Raw genomic sequence first — 19,152 nt, 5'->3', positions numbered from 1 at the left:
GTCTAACAAACAAGATTAGGAACTTGAATTTTTAAGCTTTTGCCATACTTCATATTCTGAAAGTAGCTCAGAAGGCTATGTTTTTACGAACATGTATAATACTGGTTATACAAGTGTTTGTCTAACAAATTTGTCTTTTGCCCTCATGGAAAATACTGTTTTTTAGCTACAGGATGGATAAAGAGATCCCAGGACCTCACTGTGCATGTTTACACACAACCTGCACTTAAAAAAGGGAAATTAGAGAGATATCACTTGGGAGCATCAGGGTTTAATTTAGGGCAGGTGTTTAAACGCAGAGGTATCATTCCCTGTGCGACTTTCCTACATAGCCAGTAGGGTTTGTCCAGGGAGGAATCTCCTCGAACCCCCCTCTTATGCAAAGTGTGCAAGCCGGCTATCATCAGAAAAACATACATATTCCTAAAGTTACACATGCAAAATTTGTGTGATCCTCGGTGGGACGGCTCACGCATGCAAAGCTAAGCAAATGCACAGGCACCCATGAGATCAGGGCTTAACCTTTGGCCCGAGGGGGAGAAATTACAGAATATAGATGTCTGTATCAATCAAAATACACGGGTGGACCACTGTGTGATCCAGAGAGCGTATGGAGGAATGGCAAGGGCACTTCCAACTTCTTTTATGTTCTACTTTTCAAAAAATATACTACAGGGGTGGGATTTTTGAGGCGTGAGGGGGTGCGTGAGGGGGTTAAATATATTTGTGGCAAGTTCAGTGTTTAATTGCACACTAAACGCTCCCCACCAAGGCTACTTGGAAAGCCAGCCTCCTCACGAACCCTCACCTCCCGCCAAGTAGGGGGGAGGCAAAAAAACACCCCAAAAAAACGAAAAAAAACCCAACCAAACAAAAAATCAGCCTCCTCACCGCCCCCCGGAGCCCCCCGGCGCCCAGCAGGGGTCACTGCTGCCGCGGCCGCCGGTAGGGGCAGGGGCGGCGGGGCCGGGGCCGGGTGCTGGGCGTCCCGGTGCGGCCGTGCCGGGCTCGGCGCAGGGCGGCGGGGGGGCTCCGCGGCCGGCAGCCCCCTCACATGGCCACGGGCGGCCCCGCGCCGCCGGCGGGGCCCAGGGGCAGCGCGGCCGCCTGAGGGCCGGCCCCGGCTCGCGGCTCGGCACAAAGGGCAGGCAGGGAAGTAAGGAGGGAGGGAAGCAGGGAAAGAGGGAGGGAAGCGTGCGCGGACGGGGCGGTGGCTCGGTTCCTCCCCGGGGCGGCGGCGGCTCGCTGCTCGCTGCGTTGCCCCGCTGCTCCCCTGCGGAGGGCACCCCCCGGGGATGGCCGCGGCGGGGGGCGGCCCCGCGGGGCCGGGCGCGGAGCCCTAGCGGCCGCCGAGCCTCTGTCCCCCTTCCCTGGGTCGCCGCTCGGGGGCTCGTCCCGCCTCCCGGCCCCGGCCGTGGCAGCAGGTATGGGCTGCTTCTGCGCCGTGCCCGAGGAGTTCTACTGCGAAGTTTTGCTCCTGGATGAGTCCAAGCTGACCCTCACCTCGCAGCAGCAGGGCATCAAGGTACGGGCGGCACGGGGGCTGAGGCGGCTGTGGCCGGGGAGGGGGGCTGGAAATGATCGTTTTCGTGGGTTTTCGTGGCGATCTCGCAAGGGACGGGTGAGGCGGGGGGACGCGCACCCGCCGGATGTATGGGGCTGTAGAGGGTTTGCTCCGAGGTGCTGTGGAAGGAGCAGGTGCCGGAGGCACCGGAGTGCCCGGGACACCGGGCACAGGCGTTATCCCGAGCGTGCCGGCAAGGAAAAGGGGAAGGGAAGGAAAGGGGAAAAGGGACAAGAAAAGGAAAGAGAAAAAAGGGAAAAAGAAAAAAGCAAAAGGAAAGGAAAAGGCAAAATAAAAAGGAAGGGAAAAGGCAAGGAAAAAGGAGAAAGGAAAAGAAAAAGGAAGGGGCTCTGGGAGAAGCCCCTCGCAGCGCGGAGTGGCTCTTCAAAGCTGTCCTGTGCTGAACGCTAATGAGCCCCGACGGAGCGTGCAAGTGCCGAGGGTTTTCGAAAGGGCCCTTCACTCGGTCCTCTGCGATTTTAAGGCTGGTGACAGCAAGTGGCGTGTCTTGGACACTTGGAACGCTTCTTGGGGGGGAGGGTTTGGGTTTGGTAGTAGCATGAGAACATGGTTTCAGTGTGGGATCAGGGAGAAAAAAAGGGGGGAGAAAAATCAGTTCTCCTAACTTTATTCCTGGAAATGGCAGAGACTTTCAAAGAATAAAAAATCATCCTGGAGTATCCTGTATGTTTCAGGTTGGATGACTAAAGTTTGGTGAAGCAGCTGGTGAAAAGAAAGGAAAAGGAGGGGGAGGGAGAGGGAGCCCAAATCCAACTATAAATTTAACTGTCTTCTCTGGTACTACCAGCTCTGCGTGTATGGAGAACTGTCAAGCCTTGCAGAGTCAACTGCCTGCAGATAGGCTCATAAATGCATGCTTCGTGCAGAGGAGTAGGCAAATCACAGTGACGCTGGAATTCAGTACCTACCTAAGGTCTTTGAAGTCTAAGTTTAGACGCATCTTTGTATGTGCAGACATGGGTATGTTATGCATATTTATACATACATATGCTTTTGTTGCCTGTGCAGTCACGGAGGAAGAATATTAGAAAAACAATCTGCAAAGATAGTCCTGCGGCTGTTGGTCATGAACCCAAACCCTAAAAGGTGGTGGGGTTTTGTGTCTGACAAAAACCTCCCATGGGTCAGAAAAGGTGTGAAGATGTAACTTCTTTTTAAGAACGTGTGGCTTGCAGTGTTGGGAACGGTCTAGTTTAAGACCAGGGAGTGGTTTCCTTCCATACTGACTGTGACCTGGCGGTGGTCTGATGCTGAAGGTTTGATCCCTTCCACCTGCTCCTTCACTGTGTTGAACCTGAGCTGGAACAGTGTGGATCTGACAGAAAAGTAGTAGTTTGTTAGCATTTTAGGGTAGGCACTGAGATTGCACAGCAGGGAACTTCAGGGAAAGAAGGCTTTCCCTTTTTGTAGCAGCCTGTATTTTTTTTTTTTTTTTTTTTAGATTAATCTTGTATAATGTGAAGACACACCCATTGCTGTAGCTCTGTGAACCTTTGAAAGCCTGTGGAAAGGAGCTGCGTAGCTCTCCCCTAGCCAGTGGTTTCTACCTTTGTCTTCTCCCTTGCCTTTGTACTGGCACAAGTGTTTGTACAGCTGTGTGTGAAGAGCAGTGCACGTCCAGCTGAAAAGTAACCACTGATTTCCCTTTTGCTGGATTAGTCTTCAGCTGGATCAGCGCCCCGATCTGCTTCACAGCTGGAGGAGGGCAGGACTGGCTCTTTCAACTGAGTCCTGTCTTATGCCATTTTAAAGTGCTCAGGGAGCATCAGTGTTGCTTTTAGTCTATGGTTTTCCATCAAAGTTATATGATTATTTCATAGTAAAAAATAAAATACAATTTGCTATGTTTTGTCATTTGACATTTCAGCCATGAAGTGAAACAGATGTATAAACCTCTTCTGAATGTTTAGTTTTAATTCTTTTGTTATCATATACATGACTAAAAATGCAGAGTCTTGTTGCACTTGTTTTTATAGAATTTCAGTTTTGGCATAAGGTACAGGTTATATGTTTGAATGGATTTTATTCTAGATCTGAGATTTCCTCCTTTCTTCTCTCTTCACACTTTTAATTGGGTTTACAGCTACCCAGGAAACTTATGTCTTCTGTACTGTTTTACAAACCGTGAACTATTACAAAACCAGAGATTTAAAGTGGTTATAAAAGCCATTTTATTCCTCTCTTTTCCCCCAAGCAAATGCATGTCTGCTAGAAACGAAAACCGCAACTTAATAGCTATTTGCTGTCTGTGTACTTACTCTATTGTAGTGGATTTAGTCCTGTTGTTTGCTTTCAAGGGCAGAAGACTGAGTGCTGTGACTCTAGGAGTGCCAGGCAACTTTATTTCTTCGGTGAATCTGAAATAATGGCAAGAAGTAGACACTTGTCCCTGAAGTTTTGAAAATGCTATGCTTAGTTTGCGTGATAATTACTTCTGGCTTGCTATGTCTGACAGCAGCTCTGCGTAGCAAAACATGACATTCTGAGTTATGATCTCTCTTAATACACTCTTGATGCAAGAGCAGCGGGCTTTCAGTCGCACTTCAGACTAAAACAATGAGTGGAGGCCGTGCAAGAGTAAGGCTTTGAGAACAGTCTGGGGGTACTCAGCTCTTCTCTGTGGATTTCAAAGGATTGAAAGGATACTGAGGATTGTTTTTTTCTGCTCCCAAGCAGGGCACCCAAGGCGCAAGGAGGCCGGGTGACCTTCCCAAGGTCACACAAGGGGTCAGCATCAGAAGGCCGGAGGCAGCCAACAGGGCCCTCGCCGCCCATGGTAGCTTGTGTCGTGACCTGTGCCTTGTCGCCGCTCTGCTCGGCATAGGTTTTGCTCCTCACGGGTTTTCTGTTTCCTCACTGTTAGCCGTGAGGCCTTGCTTTTATCCCTTTGTGCCTTCGTGGCTTGAGATAAGAGCACTGTGGTGCGAAAATGGGGAAACTAGCCCTCCGGCCTGCAGGTTGGCAGTAGGCTGGTAATAGTTAATCAGGAAAGGGCATCAACTATCTTATAATTGATATGTTTCCCTGTAGTACAGTAACAGAGAGGGGTATTTTGGAGAGTACATGTACTGGGATAAAAAAGAAATGTCTGTTCTTAGGCCAGACTGTTTTGGATTAGAAGAGGCCCTTCACTGCTTTCTGGTAAGGTGTGTCTGATCCTGGTATGTGGCATCGGCTTGAGGCATCTTCTCGTGCTCCTGGGTGGAGCTCTAAAAGGATGTTCATGATACCAGCTGAGAGGTTTTTAACAGACCTGCTACAAATAGGGCAAGAATTAGCTGCTAACTGAAAGAAAATAATCACTTTTCCAGTTTTTTTTTTTTTTAAACTGACCTTCACACAGATTTAGCAATAAATTGGGCAGTTTTTTGGTAAGGTCTTTGGTAAGGCTCCTACTTCTGAGTAGGCATAGTCTATTTCTTGAAGTCATAGGACATGCCAGTAGTGTTCTGACATGATACGTGATTGTGGATGGATTGTGTGCACCATGTATTTTGATTCTGTTAAGAGTAGTTGTCCTCACAGAAGATATATTTTTTTTTTATATATTAAATTTTGCACCAAAACCCACCGCCACCAAAAAATACCCGAAGTGGGGTGTGCCTTTGGCATAAGGTACTTTAGGTCTAGGGACTCCAAGCACGCAATGGTAGGCTCTTGTTTTTTTTTTCCCCAATATAAATGCATAATGCATGCATGCACATGTCAGCAGAAAATAGATCCCTACAAATAGATCTCATAGTTTGTTAACGATTCTAATTGAGAGTTGGCATTAAAAGTCAAATTGGTAGTCATTTGCTGTGTGACTATGGGCTGTGTACTTAGTGACAGTGATCTCTGCTCTATTTTATTTCTACATCTTTTAAAAAGTAAAACATCATTCTTTGATAAATTTGCTTAATTATGCAGGTACACTATTTCAGAAATCATGAAAATCTTTTTAATGGTAGATTGCAGCTGCTTTTGACCTATGGTAATTTTGGTCTGTTCTAGTAAACTGTAATATCAAAGCTGAAGCACGTTAAATCTGGGTATTCTTTCCCTTCCCCTGGTTGGATTTTTCTGGATATTTAGAGTATTGTTTTGAAAAGAATTGTTAATAAAAGGTAAACCTTTATTAACACAATAAATAAAAAACACAAACTTGAATTTATTTATTTGTTTATTTTACCCTGAAACAGTGTTCAGAAAAACTGATTCTATTTATAAGTCTCGTTTGCATCCTTGTTGTTTCTTTTATTTATAAAAACTGCAGTATTCTGTCAGGTGTGCATATTTTGTACAGCAGCAGAGATCAGACTCTAAATGTGAATAAGTACATGTATTTTTCTTTAATATTATTGATGCAATACCACCAAACATTCTTTGTAACAAAAGCTACAAAAAAAAATTAACAAAAATGTAAATTAATGGTATTCTGTATCACTTCCACATTAAAAAGATTCTAACTTCACTAAAATTTTATTATGTATGTAAAATGGGACTAGGGAATCTGTGCACTGAGTACAAGATGGTGCATGTGCAACTGTGCAGTCTCAGTTCTCTTGTTAAAATAGGAACAAAAGGATTCACAAACCTTGCTATTAACTACTTCTCAAAACCACCATCATGTATTTGAAATAGGTTACTAATTTCATGAGGATCTTTACAGATGAGACCAGCAATTTTGAATACTCCAGGGAATAACCAAAAAATAAATGAAGACTGAGAGACTTTATTTTCCCTAGGTGCACTTAACAAAATTAATGAAACTAGCATGACAGCAAGAAGGAAATCCATTAACTTTTAAATGAAGTTACCTCTTAGTCAACCTGAGGTTTCGGCAATAATATTGACAGAGGGGTCTGTTTTGCTGGTTTGAATGAGCAATAATTTCTTAACATAATCAGGGTAAATGTAAATTGTGTGAGATGGCCTTTTTATTAACCTTTATTTTAGGAATCGTGTAAGTTGGAATTAGCACCTCTTAGAGTATTTAGTATAGTTAAATACTGTCTGTTGATATTTTACTCAGTTTATTAAAGTTCTAAGTTGAATGTAACTGCAAAATTGCAACCCTTCCCCTCAAGAAGGAAAATTGCTGAGAACTGGAACCACATGGTATGAGGGGAGCTCTTGAGGTGACTAAATAATGAAGAAGGTGCTTCAGAAAGAGAATTTAATTAAGAAGCTGTAATTTTTTTTTTTGTCATTTCACTATTCTAAAATATCTGTTATGAAGGTGCTATTGAAAATGTATAAGAAAACAGGAAGTACTTACTGGTCACGCTGCATCATTATTAATATTCATATTTTTGCTAGAAAGACGAGAGATTACTGATATATTGCTGAATATATTGCCCTTTCTTTGTTCTTGTCAGTTTTTCTTTTTTTTATTTAAACCCTTATGTTTAAGAAGTTTTTCTTCTTTTTTTTTGTAATGATAGTGCAGTTATATTGGCTGCATTTTATTCAAAAGTGAGATCTTTGTGGGTGAATAATCATATTTAAAAATCTTAGTAGAATTTTGTAGACTTAGTTTTTAGCACGCATTTCAGATCTTGTGCTTGCTGTGTAGCAAAGTAATTTCATAGTTTAAAATCAAGATTGTAATTTCTATATTGATTGTGCTTTTGTTCCCACTTCTTCCTTTGCATCCTGGCTGGGGGATGATTGAACCCTGCAGGCACTGAGGTCAAAGGGACATGCTTGGGGTCGCCCCATGCTATTACTCAGAAGTGGAAGCATTGCAAAATGGGAGCTCTGCTCCTTTGGTTGTGTTGCACTGTTAAGGGGGGAGCCTGGCTGTTCTGCCAAGCGGGAACATGCCCTTTTATCTCCATTAAAAGTTTGTTTTCTGTGGTTTGTGACCATAAATACCAATTTTATAAAAGCTAGAATTTAAATACTCAGAGATTTATATCACTGTAAGCCAACTGTACCTTGTTTTGTCTGTTGTCCCACTAGTCACAGTTTGACTGCTCAGGGACTCCTTGGGAGGCAAGTGTACAAACAAGGGCCGGGGAGGTCCAGTCTGAGGTGGATATGAGCCACATGCAGCTGTAGTCATGCCACCAAGTGGATTTACATTGTTTATTTGAGAGAAGGAAAGGAAAACAGTAGCAATGTGGAGGTCAGAATTAGGAGACAGAAAGAATTGGGAATATCAGTGAGAGAGGAAAAGAAATGATGTGATGACAAGGGAAGAAACACTCTTATGAAGTGCAGTTCTATTAGTTCCTTTCCAGAGCAGGAAATGAGAAACCTCAGTAGTTTCTTTGAATTGACAATACAAACCATCATTACTGAAAAGTAAATGTAAAACACCCACATAGAGGTTTTTGGATCATTCTTCACAGAAACCTTTAGTGACTGGAGTGCATCATCAGCATATGCAACCTTTCTGAAAGGGGGTGCTATCTGAAAGCTTGTTTCTTGAAAGTCTCAGAGCTTTGAAGTGATTCATTTTAAACAATTCCTTCTTTCTTTTTGCCCCTAGTGATTTTTTTCTTCTTTAATATTCTGTCTTGGTGTGGCGTGAGGGAAGTGAATGTATGTGGCAAACCATCACTTAGGTCAGGTATTTGTATTATGTTTAATAAGGGGGATCATTTACATTCTGTAAACACCAACTGCTTCTTCTGTTTACATGTTCAAAAAATATAATAAGTCCATTATTTTACAGTCATGTATAATTACTAGTGTGAAAGAAAACGTGGGCTATATTTTGTGTGGTTCATGTATTTATTTTTTGTCAGCGTTTACCCTTTATACTTTTCAGGGTGACAAAATGGTTCTTTGTGAGCCAGACAAGAAAACACTCTTTCTTCCTCTAGGCCCAGTTATTGAAGTTTCAGATTGGTAGGTAAAATCTGTGCGTGATTGATAATAAGCAGCTCAGCACTTTACTGTCTTTACTGTGTTCTCAGGAAAACATGAACTTAGTACACTGAGGGATAAGTTCTTTGGCTGTGTGAGACAAAGCACCTTTTAGTAATGGAAAAGGAGGATCTTTTATCTCTCTGCTGCATGAAAAGTATTTGAAAGGCAGAAAATGGCAGTTTCGCATTGTAATTAGTAGTAAAATTTGGCATGATTACTAATGTGTGTAAGCACATGCTTATGCTTTGCAGAACAAAAGGCAGTTGAGCATCTTGCAGGATTAAGCCAGGTAGTCACTGGACCTGGTTCTTTTCTTCCACGTACTCTATTTTTCAGTGTAACTTCTTGTCTATGTTAAGAGTCATATTTACGAGGGGCTATGTTGAGAACCATAAGGGCAAGTGCATTTTATTTTAAGGCATGCCTGTTTACCACAGGAAATTGGTGAAGCTAATGAGGCAGAATTCAAAAAGGAGGAAGAATGCTTGTGTGAAGGGTGAGCTCAGCTGGGAGCAAATGGCTAGATATCCCTTCTGGAAAGAGAGGAGAATCTCTGAATGCTGGTATGATACGTAATGTCAAAGCAGACTTTCCACATCCACTTACTGGGGGCATCTTAAACTGCCCTCAAAGCTAGCTGGTGTTGGCCATCATCAGAGACAGAAGCAGACTGCAGTGGGCCTTGCCTCTGCTATAATTCTTTGTCTGTGGTGCTATTTATTTGTCTATAAGGTAGAAGATCGCTGTTTGTGAGGTAGCATGATCTTCTTACTGGAGTTGAAGGGAATGGAATCCATGTGTTGGAACCAAGTCGAACTGTAAGGCTACAAGTGCTACTACCTACTACTTTTTCAGTTTTTGTTCATGCTGAGAAACCTTAATATTCTAAATTTCCTGTGGTTTCCTGTGTCTGTGCCTTTACTGTCTGGAAAGACAGTATGAGGGAGTGCAAGCTGCTTGCATCCTTGGCTAATAGTGCAGACTGGCCACATCTACACCATGTTGCATGCAGCCCAGACCCCTCTATCTGGGGCTTGTTTGATGCTGAGAGACAATCTTTTGTCTGCATGGTTGGTTCTTTTATTCAATATGCCAGAGTAAAAGAAAGACTCAAGTCTCAGACCATCAGAGTTCTGGTTGTCATAGCATGACAGTGAAGAGTGAGTGATAATATATCAGGGTGCTCTGAAGCTGCATGTGGTGCTATATAGTGCTTGAAGACTGATATGAATGAGTGAAACAAGCTGTTTGTGTTAAGGACCATGCAGCAAGTCATCCTGACAGCTATTCCTGGATCTCCTTTCAGAGGAAGTTAGGACACTTCAGAACGGATCATGGGAGAAAGGTTGCCTAAGTTCAGTATTGGTTGTCAGCAAGCAAAGGCCTTGGGCAAATGAAGAGAGATGCAAATTGACAGCACGGTTACACTTGAAAAAAACTTTTCCCATATTGTTGTTCCCTTGGTGAAATAAGGGAAGAAAGCCACAAGACCTTGCAACAGAAGCTTTTGAAGAAGTGTGTGGATGCCCTGACTTGCCCTCAGCTTTTTAGGTTTAATTTACATTGGCTGTTTTGGGTAGGGGAGAAGGCAGTTGTCTCAAAGGTGTTTTTTAGCATTTTTTTTTCCAGGATTGAATAAAGCCCTAAAGTTCAAAAGATCAAATACTTTGCTTCTGTTTCAAGTGATGTCAGATTCTTCAGCCACATTCTTCCCCCTATTCCTTTTTTCCTCTCTGAAAGTCCCTCAGAAGGACTTAGATGTTCCAAAACACGTGCCTTTTCTTTTTGTGTGTAACATTTGAGTTGGCTTACACTTCGGTTTTTTTTTTTCTCTGTGTACTTGCTTCACCTGGAACGCTAAAGCTGTGGGATCATATTTGGAAACAAAAGCTTCTGGTATCCTTCAAGATGCCACGTTTATTCTGGATTACTTTGACTAGTCTTTTGTTCTTCTGTGTTAAGACTTGACAACTATAGTGTCTTTAAAATCACCTCTACAAACTGTCTTCCTCCAAAAAAGGGAGGTTGTATTCTCCCCTCTCCCAGCACTCCAGATAGGTGTGGACAAGATTTATTATGAAGAAAATGCTCTTGGCCTTCTGATTCCTTCAGTTACTCATCTGTCCCTGGGCTGTTCTGGCAAAATGCAATTCTTTTCCTCGGGCAGTGATTTGGTAACAATGCTTCTTTTTCTTGTGAAAGCAGTAGAGACTTACCAGAGCCTTTCCCTGATTTGAGAATACTTTACGTGGAGAACCTGGTTGCAGTTGCAGTGAAGACAAAAGGTGTTTTGGCATGCTTTGGCACCAACTTCAATAGGAGCCAAATTGGACCCAATTTTTGTACAAGCAGGCTCAATTAATAAATGATGATGCTGCAAATAAAATGTGTTAGATCTTGTTCAAAGATGTTAGATATTGTTCACATAAAAGAGAAGTATAAACTTTCTACCTTTTATTTAAAAGTTAAACTTTTTCTTAGTCATCCTTGGCTTTTCTTCAGAGTTCAGTTCTTGAGTCTGACTACTTAGAACATGAAAGCTGTGTTTGTTGCTCTCAAAACTGAATCTTTATTCCATGATCCTCAAGCTGTTTTTTCTCTTTTCCCACTTTCCTGAAAAAATTCTGCAATAGACGCAAAGTTCACGAGCTCTCTCCTGATGTCTCTGCTTAAAGGTGAACTGCAATGCAAGCCATGTTTGTTTATAAACTGCTCTGTTGAACAAATACAGGTGAAGAAAAGTCAGAATGGTCAGAAAAATAATTATTTTTGATAACTGTGTGTGTGTCCATATAAAAATTGGAGGGTCTTGGTGAAAGGAAGATGTTTAGGGGCAGGAATCTATAAAATGTCAAAAGGAAATAAATCTCTCAGTATTTGCTTTCTTTTGTTGTAAATCCTTCATTGCATTGGTTTGTCCTGGCTGTTTTTATAATGGCCTTTTTTTTTTTTTTTCCTGTAGCTTATGAAAACTCCAGAAGAAGGCAGAAATCTCACAGGAGAACATGCTTCTGATTTGGCATGCTTTGCTGGGAGAAAAGTTTAGTTGTGGTTGGGGGTTGTTGGATTAAACCAGCTGCATTGAGTTCACTGAAAATAAACAAAAAATATCTTTTCACTATAGAGGTCTTTTTTTCCCTACTCTTACATATCCTGTATCTAAGCTCATGACATTTTCCGTTATATTGATTTTTATTATTATTATTTGTTTGATTGTTTGTGAGCATCACGTAGGTGAAGGGTTCAAATCAGAAGCCTGCTTTCCTGTACAGGAGCTAGCAAAGTGTACAGTGCCTTTAAGCAGCAGGTGTGTGCTCCGAAGATCACCATGCATACAAATGCCCTTGCATGTTGAAGTCAGTTTTAGACCATTACTGGGAACAGTTATGGAGAACAGGAAACCTGATCTGCCTGATAGGTGCTTTCAATTCAGCGCAGCCTTGCAAAGAGGAAAAAAAAAATCATAATGCAGGGAAAAGCACAATTCTTCTTAGGTCTTGTAAGCCTGAAGTAGGAGCGGGGAACCAGAAGAATGGTTTAAAGGGTATTGCAGAAGCGATTGTTTAAAGTGTACACAAAGGAAGTCTTGCGTTCAGTCGACAGCACTAGCCATTTTCAGTCTGGAAGAAGGGACTGAGCGTTTAATTAAACAATGCCTGTGACTTTATTGGTTTATACTCCAGTGTTCCTGATATATGTAGACTGAGATTATTTTTCACGTGTACAGCTGTTTCCTCCTGTATAAAGTTAGCACTTGAGTTTTTTGTAGGATGACAATTGTTTTGGTTGTGATAGCACTGGAGCAGGCTGACAAAACATCAAAGTACTCCTCACACCACCCGCACAAAGGCAGGCCCTGCCACAGGGATGCCTCCATGTAGGGCTGAAGCAATACACGGCGAGCAAACTGACAGGTTGGTTGGGATGGAAGAGAAAAGAGGGCACGGCATCAGTTCAGGAAGTATTGTCTCTGGAGTAGGGTAGCTGACTAGTTTGGGGTTGTTGTTTTGACATCGCAAATTTACAAAATTCTGCATTGTTTTTTTAAAAAAAAAAAAACACACCAGGTGTGTCTGCCCCAAATTATAAATGCATACGATGGGTAGCTCTGGGCTGATCTGTATCCATATCCTGGATGGGTGTCATGATTCTGGTTAAGGATGTTCTGATTTCACTGGAGAACATTCATGAAGGTAAAACAGTGGAAAGAGTCTGCATTGGTACAATTAATTTGTACTTTCCTTAAGTGGTAAAGGTAATTGGTTAGCATTAGCAGCTCGACAGCCCTTCCCTGGGGCGGGCTGGCAGGGAGGAACACGGTGACTCCATGAGCTCCGTGAAGAAGGTTTTTAGGCAAGCCTGAAGATTTTAAGCGTCTCTGACGTAAAGCTGCAAAGGCAGCTCGTCTGCCAGAGGTTATTCCAGAGTAAATACTGACCTTACCAAAGCACAGAACCCATCTGTCAAACCTTTGGATCAACCCTGTACACCCATCACACCCCAAAGTCTCAAGATTTGGTCTGCATACAAAAATGGCCTTTCTGACTAACAGGATGTGCTTTACTGAGCAGAACTGCAACCCCTGGTAGGCTGGCTACACATTAGGAGATTGCTCGTGATACTAGTATAGGCTACTCACTTAGGGGGAAAGGAATATGCTGCAGAAGCTTAAAGCACCTTGAAACATGCATATATGTCTATTTAGGGTAAGGATTATAGCAGAAAAAATACTTTGGTTTAATAACAGAATTGCTAGAACCTTGGTGGAACTGATTACTTTTGACCTAACTATTTCATTTAGATATAAGGCTGGATCTACTTGATTTTTTTTTTCTTCATTATTTTGAACAAAGGTTGGTTCTATACTGGGCTCTTGCTTCAAGTGGGCATTGTATCTTCAAGTGACAGTGGGAATCTTTATTGAAATTGATTAAGCCAAAATTAAGTTGGTGGTTAGGCTTTAGTCAGCTTGCACGTGTTCAGCTACAGGAGAAAAAAAATAGTATCCTTTGTCAGATTATTTCAAGTGTCGTTTGAACAATAATGTATCAAAATTCAAAGCAAAACAGCAAAAATCATACATGTGAAAAAGAAATTGGGAGGATCTGGTCTTGGTGAGGAGGATCCTGTTGATGTCAATTGTACCATGTAATCATAGACAGGACTGGCATGGTATTTATTTTCAAAAGTATTAGGTGCGTGCCTGAGTCTTTTGAAAGCTTGTATTTCTAAAGATCATGCTTGGCATTCGGATAATTCTGAAAAGCTGTCTCAAGGCCTGAATTACCAGTTACAGAGTAAATATCAGTGCAGCAATACCACTTATATCGAGGTGATGTTATGGTGCCTGGTGTATGTGCACTGGACCTGTGAACTAAAACCGGAAAGCAGCTTCTTAGCATGATGAATTGGCATTTTCTTATTCAATGCTAGGAAAAGAAGATACAGGATTTTATGCCATTGAGTTGGTATTAAAAATCAACCAAACAGAAAGAATCCCACATAGCTAAATGTGGGTTTAACAGTTTTAAGAAACAGCTGTTACTGACAAAAAGAAATGTTTGCCTCTAAGCAATACTGTAATTCTTCACAGAGGAACATATTAAAATTGTATTTCATAAGGAAAGTTTGACTATCACAGAGTCATTTATGCAGTAACGTGGAGCTGAAAATTGTATGATTCAGGTAGGTGTGTAAACCTATCTGAAATCAAGTGCTCCACTAGGAATACAGTATCTGAACCTCTCACTTACATGCAGTACCTGTGGGCTCTGCTGATTCTCACAAGTTTCTACCTAAAGGTCTGGCCATATGATCAAGCTGGTCAGTGTCAGCTATGGTAGCTCTCCCCGTGCATAAATAGCAAATATTTCATAATTCAGATTAGATTGTAGTAAGAGGATTTAGTTGCATTACCTTTCATTTGCTGTTGGCTAACAGCCTATGCAGGCTGTGGCAGTTCGGCTCACATGGGTATCTTTTAAAGGTGTTTGAGTTCTTTAGAAAGCTTCAAAACAGCAGTGTTGCAGTCTGATTTTTGCAGTGAGTTTCACTTTGTTTGGAGTTTTCTTCAATGCGAAGACTTGGAATTTCTTTCTTGCTCTCAATTAAAATAATTAAAACTTTCTGTTGTCATAGTTACAGAGGAACTCAAAAGCACGAACCCTGCTGACTCGTAAAACCAGTAAGCTGCATATTTCTATGTGGAAGCTCAGAATTAAAGCAAATGTTATGCTTTTAATTTTTTTTTTCCTTGAAGCTGAAGTCATCATTTCTTAATGGCTAGGATTGCATCTGTAGAGCAACAGGAGTAGAGGGGAATTGAATGAGTTAAGTTATATAATCAATTTATAGGGAATTGCATTACGTGAAGACAGTCACAAATATGTTTCTTTTTTTTTTTTTCCTGGTCTGATCTGTTCTTGAAAACCTCTACTAAAAGAGATTCTGCAGCCTCCAAGGAGCTCAGCTGCAGTCCTTTGTTACTCCTCTGGTTAGAAAGCTTTCCCTGACATCTAGCCAGGGTCACTTTTGTTTTCAGTTAAGCTACTTTCATTTTTTCCTAACTTCAGTGGGTCTGTGCATCAGGTACATTTGATCCTTAGCCTTTTTCAACATGCTATTTTATAGTATGTTGGGAGACTTGATGCTAGGAAATGCCAGAAAAAACTTTGATCTTGTGCTGGGACAGGCACTCAGGACAGTTGTCTGGCACCCGAGATGAGGGAAGGTATGTTTATATAGGACATAAAGCTGGGTTAGATGTTCTCTACTACTGTATCGTATTCATGTACCTAGGCAAAATATCAAGACCTCTAAGGGTTATTGCTCTGCTGCGTTTTTCTGAGAGACCCCAGCAGAGGCAACTTAATGTGGTGATTCTGCAGAAGCTTTGGCAACTTCTTCCTCCAAACCACATCACACTTTTCAAATGCACATCATTATCTCTGTGCCTCACGTTGGCAGCCTCTGGAACTATTCATTTGATGTTGCCCTTTCCAAAACAGCTTTAAACTGAGCAGGGCTGGGTCCACAAGTCCAGAAGATGTGATGTGAAATGTTCTTCTGAGGCAGGTGATGGGGAGACTAAAAACTGGTAAGATTGGTCTGCTGGCCAAAGCCTTGAGATGGTTTGTGGCTGAGCAGTGTGCAGTTTCTGCTTCTACCAGCCGAAACGCCTTGGGAGGGCCTGTGCTTCAAGTCCTTGCATTGCACAAAGGGAAATTTTATTTCCTTTGTGTGTGTGGTTTTTTTCATGATTTTGACTGTAAACTTGGGGAGTTCCGGACTATTAGATGTATTTTTCACAATCCCTAGCACAGGGTGCTACAGGATTTTGGAATTCTCTTTGGGCCTTTTCCATTTAAATGAGGGTAATGATAAAAGATCAGGAGGGGCAAGTGAGGGGAAATAAGCACTGCAGTGTGAAAAAACTACTTTTTATTTTAATTAAAATTGATCTTATCGGTTGTAAGTCCTAGTACCATACAGTTCTTTCTTAGAAGTTCTGACAGGACCTTGAAGACTGGAAATGTGTTCAGGCAAAAATCTGAGGTTTTATTTAACCTCAAAGAACAGGGGTTGACTTAAAAAGCAAACATGCCTTCAGAACAGAAGTGGACAAAAAATTTGCAAACAAACCTCAACAACGGTTCTGCCAACTTTCTGACCACCCTCTCTACATTTAAAAAAAATAAAAAATAAAAATCCCTGCAGCCACAAACATCTATTTCTCTCTGCAGAGTTAATTTTTAAGTTTGTTGGATTGGTTTTCTACATCTGCTTTTTAACATCTGTGATACTGTTGCATCAGGTGTCCCTTCCCGTTTCCAAAAGTTAGTATGAATGCACCTTCCAGACATAAAACTCAGGGTTTTAGAAAGATTTTAGAAAAATCATGATTACTGGAAGAGCCCTCTGTATTTGGGAAGTTCCTGTAGGTGAACTTGTGTTGCCCACAGGCAAAGCTACTAACAGTTTGAGCTCAGGCTTTGAAGGACATTAATGTATAATCACTTCTTGTTGGGCAGTTCTCAAATTTCACATTTAAAGAGTTCTCCAATATCTTGGCAGTCATGTTGTTTTTGTTCTGACGGCGTAACAGCAGTAGTGTTAACCACCTTTCTTGCCAGCTGCTATCCAGGTAGCAAAATTACGGAAGGAAGAGAAGAGTGTTGAACCAACATTTTTCATCGTTGTTCCCGTTTGGGTTCAGTTTTACAGAGGTTCCACAGAAATGAAGAAAAAATGTTTGCGTTTGCCTCCAGTTTGACTCTTGGCTTGCTGAGATGCTTGTCTTCAGGGACAGCCTGCTTTGTGTTACCTACATGATGTGAATCCCCAGGGGAGGAGGAGTATGCTCATCCAGAGCACTGGCATTGCAATTGACTTTGTCTGATCTGGACCTTTCTTTTGGGATCCAAAAATCCTGAGTGCAGTAGAAATAGAAAAGACGTGGTAGAGATAATATTCCCTTCCATTCATGCTCTTTCCTGCCTAGACTTGCCAGTATTTGTATCTGTGGCTGCAGAGATGGGAAGGAGAGGAGGTACACTACAAAGACCTTAGTAAAACTATTAATGCTCAACCAAATTAAGAGGGAAAATGTTTTTGATTAAGAGAGAATGTGTTCCTTGAACTCTGTCCTAATTATAGCTGCGAGTTTCTCATCTTCTGACTTGGCCCAGCCCTGTCTAGGCTAGCCTGAGGACTACTCTAATTTACTCCAGTTGGCCGTGATTCCTGAGGAGCTGCGTGCCACCTGGCTGTGGCTGGAACAGGGTTTATCCCAGACGCTCCATCTCCCCACCCCGAGAAGAAGCTGTGAGCAGGAATGTGCAGGAGCAGGATGTCCTGGGTAGCGGTTCGTCTGGGTCCAAAGTGGGGAAACCCCAGCAGGGAACTTGTTGAGGCTCTCCACATCAAGCTGTTGGCGTTGCAGAGAGGACAAAACTTCTGCTGACCTCCTCCAAATACCCTTATGTCCCCCCTTATGGTGAAAAGTGTGAGAGTTACTATCTGAAGCCCTGCAATTTTAAGGAAAGGCATTCTGAACTCACGCTGAAGTCAGTGTGTTTTCTCAGGGGCCCACTCTACTTAAAACACTTTTTTAAACAAGACTTTAATTTGTAAGTCAACAGTGCAAATATTTTGTCTCTGCAATCTTTACAAAAATGTTACTTGTACAAGCAAAAAAGCAATATTCCAAAGGGAGGCTAGTTGCCTTAGTTAATTTACAAAAGATGGGTTTATTGTTCATCTCGCTGAAAAGACTTTTTGTCTTGCTGTTTCAGTTAACTTAGTGAATATTAATAGTAACAATAAATAATTACAGAATATGATATGACATGATAAGTTCTTCAGGTCATGCTTAATTCAACCTGTTAACTATTTTTTTTCACTCCTTTGCATCAGAAATGCTCTAATAAATTCTGTTAAATCCGCTCTTCTTCCTCCACACCCTTCTTAATGACTGTTTTAGGGGTCATTAGTACAAATGCTTGCAATGAGGCTTAAGAATTAATTTCTTGTCAGTGTTTTTCCTAGAGCTATTTTTCCTTTAAGAAAAAAATAAATGCATCTCCGCTGATTATATTCTATCACCAATACTATTTCTAGTGTTACCTTCCCGCTTTTTGTATTGATTGAATTTTGTGATCTATGTCTAGACTCGGTATTGGCCGTCTTTGCTGATGGTTCAACTAACACAATCACACTTGCATCGTATTAGGAATGTAGATGCCATTTTAAGAGTTTAGAAAAGTAAAGAGTTGCTCCAATGCATTTTACCAGTTTTAAGGTTGATATTACTATATGGGGAAACATTTCCTGCAGCCTTCCCAACAGTTCATCATTCTAGAAGATTCATCTTAAAACGTGTAATATTGTTTTGCCACATGTTAATTCAAAAGCAGAACAAAGTGTGGTTTCTTCTTTCTCCATCTTAACCTTTTCCTTTTAATCCAACTTCATGTTGTACAAGCCTGTTGCCAGCAACAAAATTTTTTACTTTACATTTCAGCAGATTAATTAGTGGTGAAAACTATGAATCATCTTTCTTCTATGCAGAAGCAGATTTAAGTTTAAGGCAGGTTTAAGATTATGTTGAACTATTATATGAACTATGTATATATATATATATGTAACGGAAAATCAGAAGCTATCCATAAATATTGATTGTGAAAATTAGTTTTCTGGATTTTTGAACATCTGGATGTGTTCTGTGCAAACTACCTACAGAGTTTTGTAACTAGTCTGGTTTTACTGAGTAATTATTAAAAATACTAACCTGAAATTAAATAGAAACGAAACATTGTAAAAATGCCTTTTGGAAGCTTTTCCTGCCTTTTCCTTATAAACGATGCAGTCAAAATATGGGGAAAAAAATGCATAATCTCAGAAAGTTGACTGGTCATCAACCAAACCCATTACATGACAGTTTTGACTGTGTGTCTATTCTATACTGTGGTGTCAGCTTGTTCACAAAGTTGTTTTGCATTCTTTCCCCAAAGCTTTTCTTTTCAACAGCAAATTTACTATGGATTAATACTACAATGCCAACATGGAGAAGTTATGCTGATGTGTTTTTGGTACAGTGAAATAATCATTTTCAGTGGTATTATAATAAAGCTATGTGCTTGACTGTGCTGTATTTGTGGAACAAAGTATAAAATGTACATTTCCTCCGTTTGTGAGAGGCTTGAGCT

At 41.3% G+C, this 19,152-nt stretch overlaps 1 protein-coding gene across 2 annotated transcripts in view; it reads left to right on the top strand.

Annotated features, from left to right (window-relative positions):
* The first annotated feature begins 1,186 nt into the window (after positions 1 to 1,186).
* Positions 1,187 to 19,152, top strand: part of EPB41L4A (erythrocyte membrane protein band 4.1 like 4A) — a 137,130-nt gene continuing 119,164 nt past the window's right edge. For both annotated transcript variants that reach the window (XM_035562626.2, XM_050716467.1), the window contains exon 1: positions 1,187 to 1,525. In XM_035562626.2, the coding sequence (XP_035418519.1) occupies positions 1,427 to 1,525 (99 nt within the window). In that variant the 5' untranslated portion in view covers positions 1,187 to 1,426. The remainder of the gene's footprint in view (positions 1,526 to 19,152) is intronic.

This window comes from Cygnus atratus, chromosome Z (assembly GCF_013377495.2).
Source record: "Cygnus atratus isolate AKBS03 ecotype Queensland, Australia chromosome Z, CAtr_DNAZoo_HiC_assembly, whole genome shotgun sequence".
NCBI classification, from domain to species: Eukaryota; Metazoa; Chordata; class Aves; order Anseriformes; family Anatidae; genus Cygnus; species Cygnus atratus.
The sequence above is the reverse complement of the archived record's forward strand: the minus strand, read 5'-3'. Positions and strand labels throughout refer to the sequence as shown.